We start from the raw sequence: 12,539 nt of genomic DNA on the forward strand, positions 1-12,539 counted from the left end.
CCCCCACACTGTTTATGGTGTGGGGGTATGATTCCAACATGTTTTATACCAAACATGATAGGATTCATTGCAGCCAGTTTCAAGATGGTCATTGCGTAATTACTCTGTGCCCCTCTATAAAGTATATGGCTGTTTCACTGACAACCCGGGAGAATGGACTCCATGGGCTGCAGGGGTGTCCTGCTCATTCAGGGGCACCCTCTCACTTAGAACCAAGCACCCTGCCTTCAGGATTGCAAAGGCCTGCCTTAGGGGTGACTTATAGGTTTTAAGTGTAGTGACCCTAGATATAGGAAACCAGCTTACACGTGCTGCACTGGAAGCTCTGTAGTTCCATTTTGAATGGTGTCCCATGGGTGGCATAATGCATGCTTCAGCCCATGGGGGACCTCCAGGGTACCTATGCCCTGGGTACCTTAGTACCATATACTAGGGACTGATAAGTGTACCCCGGTATCCAATATGGAATGTACCTAAGTACTAACCACAACAATTTAAGGGAGAACGCAGGTAGACTGGGGTCCTGATTAGCAGGATCCCAGTCAGACTAGTCAGTAACAGCTTAGCACCCGGCAAAAAGTGGGGGTAACCATAAAAGCAGATCCTACTTTCCTACAGGTGGAATCTCTCCAGCATGGTCCAGATCGTGGAGGGAACAGCACATCATCTGCAGTGGTGGTTAGCAATTCAGGATTGTGTGAACAGTAGACCCCTCGCCCTTTCCCAACCAGGTCTGACATTAGTGACAAATGCATCACTTCTGAGAGGGGGCGGCAAATTAGGAGAGGTGAAGATCAGAGGCCTCTGGTCTCCAGTGGAATCTAAACTGTACATCAACCTGTTGGAGCTCTGGGTGTTCTGGCTGGCATTGAAAGCCTTTCCACCCTCCATCAAGGGAAGGTTAGTACAGGCGTTCACAGACAACACCTCCACCATGTGGTACTGCAACAAACAGGGCAGGGTGGGGTCTTGGACCCTTTGTCAAGAGGCCTTGCGTCTCTGGACATGGCTGGAACGTCAGGGCATATCCCTGGTAGTTCACTACCTGGTGGGCTCTCGGAACGCCAGGGCAAACAAACTCAGCCGAAGATGCCTTAAGTAACATAAATGGCTTCGCCATCAGGAGGTGGTGCACGGTCTCTTTCTGCTTTGGAGGGAGCCATGGTTAGATTTGTTAGTCACCAATGAGAGCGTGCCTTGTCAGCAGTTCGGCCCACTGGAGTTTCCAAGGCAGCTCTCGCTCCTAGACTCTTTTCGTCTCGAGTGGAGCTCAGGCATCCGGTACGCCTTTCCGCCCATACCACTCCTGCCCATAGTTGTCAAGAAGATCATGAACTACCAAGCCCAAGTCATCCTTGTTGCTCTGGACTGGGCACAGAGAGTCTGGTATTCTGAGCTGTTGAGTATGGCCATCGTTCCTCTGATCAGGCTAACCCTTCGGGAGGATCTTCTATCGCAGCAGCAGGGGAGGGTCCCCCACACTCAAACCTGTCCACTCTTCACCTTCTTGCTTGCCGATTGATCTGAGACAGTTGACAACTTTAGACCTTCCTCCTGGAGTCTGCAGCATTATCTTGGCAGCCAGGTGTCCCTCCACCAGGACGGTATACACCTACCATTGGGGAAAATTTGTGGCGTGGTGTACAAAAAGACAAATCGTTCCATCTCGGCCCCCCCCCCCCCCCCCCTAGTTTTTCAGGTTCTTCTCTTTATTCTTTCTCTTGCCCAGCAGGGCTATCTTTCTGCTATTCCATGTTTTCTGCTGTTGCCTGACCGGCGCACAGAGGTACTGCTTGACAAAACATTTCTGGATCCAATCTGACATTTGGAGATAATTTAAAAGGCAGAGAATCTGTAGCTAGATTGCGTATCTACCAGATAAGGCATTACCAAATGTAAGTAATGTGTTCATCTAGAATGCCCTGCAGATATCAACAACATGCCTAAAAATGCATCACTTTTCTCTCAATTTCATTGAAATGGATGCGGTATTCGGGGTCTGATCAGCCAGTACCTAGGAATCTTACCAACATCCTTTCACCTTAATGACATCACAGGAAGTGACATGATATGACTTTTGACACTGACTCTTCTTAGGAACTGATGTCACATGACTTTGACCTGGATGACATCACAATAATTCACACCGCTGAAGTTCCGTAATAATTGCATGATTAACACAACACAAACATCTTTTTTTTAAGATACACCTTCATCAGGGTGCTGACATGATCTTTGAAAGTGATGGGATGTAGTACAATAGTTCCCCTAACTGGAGCAAGTAAAGCAAGCGTGGCAGACCTTTTCTAGTGAAATCTGGGGGGGGGAGGGGAGGTCAAAATGGGGTCAAGTAGTACATTTTAGTACAGAATTTTTGCATTCATTTGCTAAATCCCTTGGCTCTGAAAGAACACTCGTTAAATATTCAAACCCTTTTATGTTGTGGCACCAATGAAACCTCAACCTCCCCAGGAGTTGACACCCTTTTTTCAAAATGTGCTATAGGTGCCAAAGTATGTCAAACATGACCTCTATTGTGCTAGGGCCAGCATTTTGGCATGGGTGCCCTCCAAATGACACAGGTGCTCCCTTATGCCAAACATTACATACAATACACCAGTGCCAGAATGTTGCCCCTAATGCCATCAATATACAGTGTCACTCCTTATGTAAAATTTACGTTCGGTAGATCAGGGTGAGCATTTTGTCATGATTGCCCTCTCCTAGATGCCATGGTTGTCCTCCCTTAGGCCAATAATTTCCTCCAATGTTCTAATGCCAGCATTGTGCCACAAGTACCCCCTATACCAAGAATGATGTGGTGTTTTGAAGTATGCCAACACTAGCATTTTTCCACAGGTGCCCCATATGCCATGAATTACATTTAGCATTACAATGCCACTATTTTACCATAGGTGTCCTTATGCCGAGAAGTACCTCAAGTGTGCTACTTTTTGCATGGATACCCCATGCTAAATATTACCGCAAGCATACCAGTGCCAGTATTTTGTCACAGGTGCCTGTCATGCTAAGAATTGCCTCCATTATGCCAACACCAGCATTGTCCCATGGCTGCCTCTACAAGCCAAAAATGACCTTCAGCATGCCAAAGGCAGATGTGGAAGCATAACACCACATTTTTTCTCACACTCACGTTCACCTACTGACACATTATCTCTTGGTTTTTCTTAATCATTCTCACTCATGTGCACTCACATATTCATTCTCACTCTCTCTTTTGTACTCACTCTTACGCACTTGTTCTCACTCATGCACACTTAGTCTCATTCGTACTCTGATTCCCTCTTATTTTCTACTTAGTATACTCACTTGCACTCAGTCTTACTCTAACTCCCTCATTCGCATGCACTCTGACCCACTCATATTAACTGGCATTCGATCTCACTGATTCTCACTACCAGTCCCTGACTGTCACATACTCACTTTCACTTACTCACTCACTCAAACACTCTAACCTGTGAGCACAGACAGAGCATATATTTTAAAGCATTTTATTCTAATTTCAGCTGCCAGTGAATGTTCCATTCCAGCTCCTGCTGTTTAATTTTTGTATTACACTAATGGTAAATAATATACTATTATTTACTGTTAGCATAGTCAAATATAGACAGAAAACAGGGTAGATCCCCTGATGCTCATAAGGGTGAGCCAATCTGTGTATTAGGCACTGATTTTGCCACCTTTGAAGCCAGGGGTGGCAAAGGCAGTGTCACTGGTTGTATGGAGTAAGCCTAAATGACTTCCATGACTCCTCCTGTTTCAAAGGCACTTTAATTCTGGTCCTTAATATCCTCCAGTCTGAGTATCTATTCTAAACCATGTAGTTGCCCTTAACATCTGCACTGTATTTCGGGAATGTACTCCATAATTCGTTTGCTTTGCACCTTGTATCATCATAACCTATCCGTTATCTCTCCACTCGTTTTTGTTTTATTTCACTCACCATCATTCTCCCTAACCTTTTTATTCAAACAAAGGGAAAAAGAGAAAAATTGTCCAGCTCTACTTCTCTGTTCCCCCTTTTCCTTTCAGGGAGTGTCATAAATTGAATCATGCACTGAGAAAAATACAAATTTCTACTGAAGTTGTTAACTGAACATATTTATTGTTCAAATGTGTTGCTTGCATGTTCACAGAGTTCATCTTCATTGTGTTCATTCATCAACTTGATATAAAATTCTTCTGCAACGGATACAAGGACATACAGTCAAGCCAACATGTGTTTCGCGACCACCAGAGGGTGACTACAGCCTGTATCAATTATTGTGAAATATCCCGCAAGGAGAATTTATCATTGGAAGCGATGTACTATGTGCAGGAACGTATGACACATAGAATTGTTAGTGTATTTTGAAAGCCGTGAAGAAGGGAATGTTTTTCGTGAAACACGTGTTGGCTTGGCTGTATTTCTTTGCATTGGTTAAGGAATAATTTGGCTTGACTGTATTTCCTTGTATCTGTTGAAGAAGAATTTTATATCAAGTTGGTGAATGAACACAATGAAGATGAACTCTGTTAACATGCAAGCAACAAATTTGAACAATATATATGTTCAATGAACCACTTCAGCAGAAATTTGTATTTTTCTCAGTGCATGATTCAATTCTCCCTAACCTATTACCCTCTGACGTTCTCCACTTTTTTACTTTCCTGATTGATGCTGACTTATGATTGTCTGGTTATTTATACGCGGACCAAAAACCTTCTAACTTGAGCTCCTGCCTTTGATCTTTCCATTTGTAAGTAGTTTCCCTGCACTGTGTGTTCCTATTAAGTTCTATTTTGTTGGCCGATCGGCCCTCTCTTCTGGTTTGTAATTGCATATTAGGGGTCCTTTGCCCCTATAGTTGTTACCCAAAATGCCAGCACTTTAAAGGATCTTATGTTCTTGATGTTGTTGTTGTTAATGCTCTGTTGGTTTGAATCTCTGAATGTCCTGGAGCCGCATCCTACAGTGCCTCGCTGGCTCATGGTAGAGCCGAGTGCCTGTTTTATGCGCATGCAGTGTGTAAAGTTAATTCATGTAACCTGAAATTTCTCCCATTAAGTGCTTAATCGACCTCGAATCTGGGGAACTGGGTTCGAGTCTCGGCAATGACGCTGAACATCCTGTGATTCTGGGCAAATCACTTAATCGCCCGTGTCTAACAAAAATGAATGTCTTAATGTAACGCAACTGGTGCTATGTAAAGCGCTCTGATAACCGATTCGGGTCAAGTTCGCGCTATATAAAACTCAAAAAAAATTTACAAAATAAAAACATGAGATTTACTGCTGTTTGTCATTTTGGTAGTTTGCAACTGCGTTTGACAAAATACAGAAATATAGTAAAAATCATGTTTTCCCCTTGACAGAAGAATGTTTGAAAAAAATCATCTCTGCACCCGAGAAAGAAGATGATACCTGCTCGCTCCGGTTTCAACTTCCCGTGTCAAAGATATTACCTTTTGCATTCCCAACTTTCCTGCCTTCAAAAGGTCAAGACGAATTGGTAGGTAAACCAGGAACAGATTTCAGAGAAAGTATTTCTTGAACTCGGCAAATAGAAGCCTAATTTGAAAGGAAGTTAATGCATGACTTCCTTAAACAGTGTCGTTTTAATGGTTTTGTGGGCACTGATCAAGACATACTCTATGGGGCCCCTGTTCGCAACAATTTTGTATTTTATTGCCCGTTTTCTGCAAATTCAGACCCCATGATGTCAAGCAATATTGATAAATACCTTAAAGGTTGCGATGGAGAAACAGACAGATTGGAGTAGGAAAGTTAGTTCACTTTCCCAGTGGCTCCTTGGAAGATGGGGGCTCTGGGCAATTGCCCACTTTGCCCATGCCTTAAAACGTCTCTGATTTTACATAGTCCAGAGCAGATGATCATGCAGTGTTGTTTTTCTTGTAAGATCACAGTTGAGTTGCTTGTTGATATTCTTTTTCTCAGAAATCTTTTTATGTAGTTTTGCAACAAAACAAAAATCAGTAGAAAACATCCACATATAGGTCAACACGTCATCACATATTACATTTAGCAGTATGTAGGGTAGGTAAATTCAATTAATCCACAGCAGGAGATGTTGACATTAGTCAGTGTGATCCCTCCATGCATACCATATTGCATGGTACTGTCGTGGACATATATAAAAGCTATATACACTGACTCTTCAACGGCTGCATATGCCTCAATTCCCTTTGACCATTCTGTGAGTGTTGGGGTGGTTGGGTGTGATCCAGCATAGTGCAATCTCTTGTTTTGCCAGCAGTAAGCAATTATATTAAAGTGCTTGAGGCCCATCCAGTCTATCCAGATTCCTCAATACCCAGCATAGCATGTTTAGGGTTCAGGGTGAGTGTATAGCCTGCAATTTTACTCATTCTGTTGTGTATCCTAGTCCAGTATATGGTATGAGAGGGAGCTCTAAACCATGTGGAAGAAGCCAACGCCTTCCATAGTGCATCTCAGGCAGTGATTGTAGGTTTGTGCCCTATACACCAATGTTTATTTGGGTCATAATACATTTGGTGGAAGTATTTTAATTGTATTAGGTGGACCCTGGCAGATATAGATATACCATTAGCAAAAGAAGGGACTACTAGGGCTTATTAACGAGGTCCAGCATACATGCCCAGTCAAACTCTACTCACAAAGGGTATGCAGTTCCTCAAGGCGGACAAAGTGATATAGAGGTAGGAGGAAGGGGATCCTCCTTGTCGGAACTAGAGCCCTCACACACCCAGCAAGCTAGTTCTGACAATGAGGATCCCCTTCCTCCTCCCTCTTTTTCACTTTGACCGCCTTGAGGAACTGCATACCCTTTGTGAGTAGCTATACACCTGGCAGTCATATTAGCTTCCTGGGGCTAATGTCTTGGTGCCAGTGGGCCTTGAGTTGTGTGTACAGGGCTGGTGCATTGAGGACCAGTGATCGGTAAATGCAGGAGATCCCTTTTTTTCACCCAGGCCTTCCATTGTGATTTTGACCCAAGAGGGATAAATTCTGGCACAAGTTGTAGGACAGAAGTGTGGTATGCCAAAGCATGCCAGAGCTGTAAATAACAGAAGAATTGAGTTTTGTGTAAATGCAATTCTGCAGCTAATTCTTTGAAGGACTTCATGTAATTATTGGACCACATGCCTTCTATTTTGGAAATGCGGTTGAGGTTCCAACTCCCGAATCCCCTCAGCCTAGAGACTTTGGGGTAGCCAGGATCCATACTACAGGGAGGTTTCCTTCGTAATGGTTTTGTGCTCTTTAATATATTTAAGGACATTGTTCCAGCAAGTCAAGGGAGCTCGGGTCAACTCCAGTATCCCCTTTGGTATCGATGTGTCATACAAGATCTCCCCCAGTCCCCATATCTGTAGGGTGGTGTGTTTATTTTGGGCAATATATTGGGTGATCGCAATCTCCAAATATCCAATCATTACCGAATCATTGATTACTACTAGTTGTGATATCACCCACAAGAGCACCCTCCACCTCACAACCTCCTGCGAAACCTTCCCCTTCTCCGAACACCTGCACTTCCAGATCCAGACCACCCCCAAAGCCACACTCTGAGGAACCCTCGTCTACAGACCCCCCGGCCCCCAAACACCCTTCGCCACCACCATCACCGACTTCATCGCGCCCCACGCCATCGTCTCAACAAACTACATACTCATTGGAGACCTGAACTTCCACCTTGACAACCCTAGCGACCCCAACTCCACTATCCTTTGTGACAACCTCGCCAGCATCGGACTTAAACAACTCGTCAATACACCGACCCACAGAGCAGGACACACCCTCGACCCCATCTTCGCGGCAGGAAACAGCGTCCAATTCAGCCACACAACGCAGCCGCCATGGACCGACCAACACTGCATACACTTTGCCATCAACAAACCCAAGGCACCCAAACCAGCCCCACGCCCACCACAAAGGAACGGGAGCTAGGTTACCGACAAGCAACTTAACTCCACCCTCACCCAAGACAACCACACCTGGGCACCTGACGCAAACGACGCAGTCAGAGAACTCCACACCTGGATCTCCTACTGCGCAGACGTGCTCGCCCGCTACGTAACGCCGACAGACAACGCCCCAGGAAAGCTGCCTGGTTCACCACTACTCTCCAAGAAGATAGACCCACCTGCAGACGCCCGGAGAAGAACTGGAGAAACACCAAGACAACCGAAAACCACACCACCTACAAGGACTCCATGACGGGCTACCATAACCAGATCAGAGCCACCAAGAGGAACTTTATCCACAACAAATTCCTGGCCAACTCCACCAACTCCAAGGAATTTTTCAGTGTCATTCAAGAATTTACCAATCCACGCAGCGAAGCCACAGACATCACCCCATCCCAAGACCTCTGCGACAATCTTGGAACCTATTTCCACCTCAAGATCAAAAACCTTTACGACAACTTCATCGACCATCCACCAGGTGCCACAGACGCCCGCCCCCCGCCCCCCAGAAACACCAGCCAGCCCACCATCTCCAACTGGACACCGATCACGGCCGGAGACACCTCCTTGACCATGAAAAGCATCCACTCGGGGGCCCCCACCGACCCCTGCCCCCTCATATCTACCACAGAGCCGCGGTCGCTATCGCACCTGAACTACAACACACCATCAACACCACCTTCAAAACAGGCACCTTCCCAGATGACGGGAAGCGTGCAGACGTCAGACCTCTGCTCAAGAAGCCCACAGCTGACCCCACCGACCTCAAGAACTATCGGCCCATCTCGCTTCTCCCCTTCACAGTCAAAGTTATAGAGAAAACAGTCAACAGCAAACTGACACGATTCATTGAAGAGAACGCAGTCCTTGACCCATCCCAATCCGGATTCCAAGCAACCACAGCACAGAGACTGCCGTACTCGCCGCCACAGATGACATCCGCACCCTCCTGGACCAAGGCCGCTCCGCAGCCCTCATCCTACTCGACCTATCAGTGACCTTCGACACCGTCTCCCACCGCACACTAATTGCTAGACTACACAACGCAGGCATACAAGGAACAGCCCTGGACTGGATCCGATCATTCCTTACCGGAAGAAGCCAAAGGATCAGACTCCTACCCTTCCTCTCTGACCCCACGAAAATCACATGCGGAGTCCCACAGGGTTCATCCCTGAGCCCCACCCTCTTCAACATCTACATGGCCCCCTCGCAGCCATCGTCCAACGCCGACGACACCCAGCTCATCCTCTCCCTCACCAAAGACCCCACCACTGCCAAACTCAACTTCCAGAAAGGAATGCAAGACGTCGCAGTCTGGATGACCAACAGCTGCCTGAAGCTCAATGCCGAGAAGACAGACCTCGGTACCACCCCCTCTGCATGGGACAGCACCTGGTGGCTGACCGCCCTCGGAAGCCCACCTACCCCGTCAGACCACGCCAAGAACCTCGGCATCATACTCGACCATGAACCGACAGGTCAACGCCGTCACCTCCAGCTGCTTCAACACCCTCCGCATCCTCCGCAAGACCTTCAAGTGAAACCCCCCCCTGAGTCAAGGAAGACAGTCACCCACACACTCATCACCAGCAGACTGGAGCATGGGAACGCACTCTAACCCGGCATCAACAAGTCCCTACTCCGCAAACTCCAGACAATACAGAACACCGCCGCCAGACTCGTCCTCGGCATGCCCGGACACGAACACATCAGTCAACACCTACGAAGTCTCCACTGGCTCCCCGTGGAGAAAAGAGTCACTTTCAAAATCCTCACTCACGCCCACAAATGCCTACACAACAACGGACCCAAATACCTCAACAACAGAATCAACTTCCACGTACCCAAAAGAAACCACAGATCTTCCAACCTCGCACTGGCCGAAACCGCCTGCATTCACAGAGCCAGAGCAGGCAGAAGATCCTTCTCTCACATTGCAGCCAAGACCTGAAACGAGCTACCGGCAGACATTAGACGTGCCCCCTCCCTGAACACCTTCAGGAAGACCCTCAACACCTGGCTCTTCGGCTAAACAGATCTGCGGACACCCCCCCCCCAGCGCCTTGAGACCCTCACGGGTGAGTAACGTGCTTACAATTCCCTGATTGATTGATTGATTGATTGATTGATTGATTGTGATACACAACAGTATAATTCCAGTCCTCCATCAAAGGAGGTACGTATGCTCGTTGATATTTTTGAATTTGTTAATGGTACCAACTCTCTGTCCTCCGTATGTTGAAGCTACCTGCCTTTAAGCGCTTCACCACCTCTAATGATGACATGCACACTAACCTGCCCATACTTTGTCTCCCAGTTTACATATTCCATGAATGGACACATTTCTATGGTTCCCCTTGCTTTTAGGGGAAAGCATTGAAATGTAGCTACTTCATGGAGGCTCATACTTGAAGCTGTGAGGGGCACCTGCTGCCCTTGTATTGTGTTGCTGCAGATGTGCAAGTAAGGCACCTGCCCACAGTACTTCAGGCTTTCCTGAGTCCTGGCCATCTTAAACTGGATTGGTACCTCTGAAAGGGATGTTCTGCTGGGGCAGAGTCAATTACTTGTTATCACAGAGGTAGAGCAAGAGAAACCAAACGTAGTTGCGTTCTCCCATACACAAAAGGGCAATTAGGCGAAGAAAAAGAGAAAAGAACAAACACTTGAAGGTCCTACTAAGACATCCAAAGATTTTGGAATAGATGCCTCACCCACTAAATAGTGGCATGCTTCATCATCGGTGCCTATCCACACCCTGTTAGGATAGTACCACCAGGGCGGGCTCAACCAGAAGGGAGTTCTTATGTTAAGTATCAATCTGGATAAAGCAGGGATCCAAATTGGTAAGAGAAGCTGCAAATGTCTCATGGTGTACCCAAAGAGAATTCCTTTTGATTAATAGGGTCCCATGGAGATGATTTAAAAACAGATGCAGGGTTTTAATTGAGCATTAGTATCGCAATTGCCCCTGGTTTTGTTAACATGTTTCGGCCCTCGCCAAGATCCCATCCGGTTCTGGGGCCTTCCTCCGGGCTGCCGACCTATACATGCATTCCATGCACATTTATGAGACATAATGCTCTCACCTGAGCAGGGACCTTCTAATTCAGAGTTATCTACACAAAATGAATGGAAAAATACAAAAGAAGTGAAGTTAAGCATTTAAATCAGAAGGGGATTTTTTTCGGGAAAGCGGGGGTGCGTTCACAAACATGTAGTTTGCATGGAGAACATTTAGTACCCTATTATCAATTAACAAAGAACCAGTACCCGGGTTTAAAGCTCAAAAAGGGGGGCAGCCCATACTCATCATAGCTAGTCCAATCCTTGCTTGTGCATGCAAAGTTATTTTTTCAGATCATGAAAGATCCAATCTAAAAATTAATGGAAGATTGACTCCCATTACAGAATGCAAACCAAATCCAATGATTGTAACATTATAAAAGTGCTCATGTGCCATGGGGCAGAACCTAGAAAAGTTATCAAGCACATACGTGCACATGCACAAATTCATACCTGACTCGTGTTCCCAAGAATTCACACCTCTTACCCTACTAAAGGATGTTTCAGAAGTCATGCATGTCTGTCAGAAGGCACTGTCTGTTTGACCTGGCATCTTATGGCGTGTTTCACCTGTCTTTTTGCTCTCTGACCTCCCGGTTATGACTCTGTTTTTGCTGGTTTAGTGTTTCTGCGCACTTTCTCACTGCTGTCCAGTATTAGAGTGCAAGTGCTCCTATTGTAAATTGTATTATGGGTTGGTGTTTGCCTGATTGGTAATAAAGTGCACTGAGAGTGCCAGGGCCTATAAATCAAATGCTGCTAGTGGGCCTGCAGCACTGATAGTGCCACCCTCATGGGACACCGTTCAAAGGGTTCTCAGACCTGCCACTACAGTGTCTGCGCACAGTTTTTACTGTCATGTCGACTTGGCAAGTGCATCCACTTGCCAAGCCCTACCCTTCCCTTCTATTACATGTAAGTCACCCCTATGGGCAGGGTGGAGTGTATGTGAAAGGTAGGACATGTACTGGTATTGGTGACATATCCTGACAGTGAAATACAGTGTATTTCATTTTTCACTATTGAAAGGCTATCTGTACCATTGGATAGAATGGGAGTTTACTTATAACATCTTATATATTATCTTTGGGACAAGATAGAGAAATGGAGTTTAGTAAGCCAGAACTCTGAGTGTAGAAATGCATATGTTAGGAAAGATGATTTTATGTTCTGTGTTTGAAAATTCCACTTTTAGAAAATAGGTATTTTCTTTCTTAGCCATCCTGTGTGCTTCTGCTGAGTTGTGGATTGACTGTCTGGCTTTGGAGTGACAGGGACTGGGGATGTGCGTTCTCTTTCAGACAGCCACTGGGGGGTTGAGGTGTGTCCTACCTTTCCTGGGTGAGTCAGGGATGGGCTTAATAGATCTGGGCTGCATTTAGAGTAGTGGGAGGAGATCCCTTGCACCTGAATGGGCCGGTCTGCCTTGGGCAATACTGTCTCCACATCCTGCTAGGAAGCTGGACCCAGAGAGGAGCAAACTGGTTTGGGCTGAGC

The 12,539-nt window shown here is 46.2% G+C and overlaps 1 protein-coding gene across 1 annotated transcript in view; it reads left to right on the forward strand.

Moving 5' to 3' along the window:
• Positions 1 to 12,539, forward strand: part of CFAP221 (cilia and flagella associated protein 221) — a 563,252-nt gene that overhangs the window by 238,912 nt on the left and 311,801 nt on the right. The window contains exon 16 of the mRNA XM_085646788.1: positions 5,376 to 5,512. Within this exon, the coding sequence (XP_085502914.1) occupies positions 5,376 to 5,512 (137 nt within the window). The remainder of the gene's footprint in view (positions 1 to 5,375; positions 5,513 to 12,539) is intronic.

The sequence above is a fragment of the Triturus cristatus genome, chromosome 3_2 (genome assembly GCF_964204655.1).
Source record: "Triturus cristatus chromosome 3_2, aTriCri1.1, whole genome shotgun sequence".
NCBI lineage: Eukaryota > Metazoa > Chordata > Amphibia > Caudata > Salamandridae > Triturus > Triturus cristatus.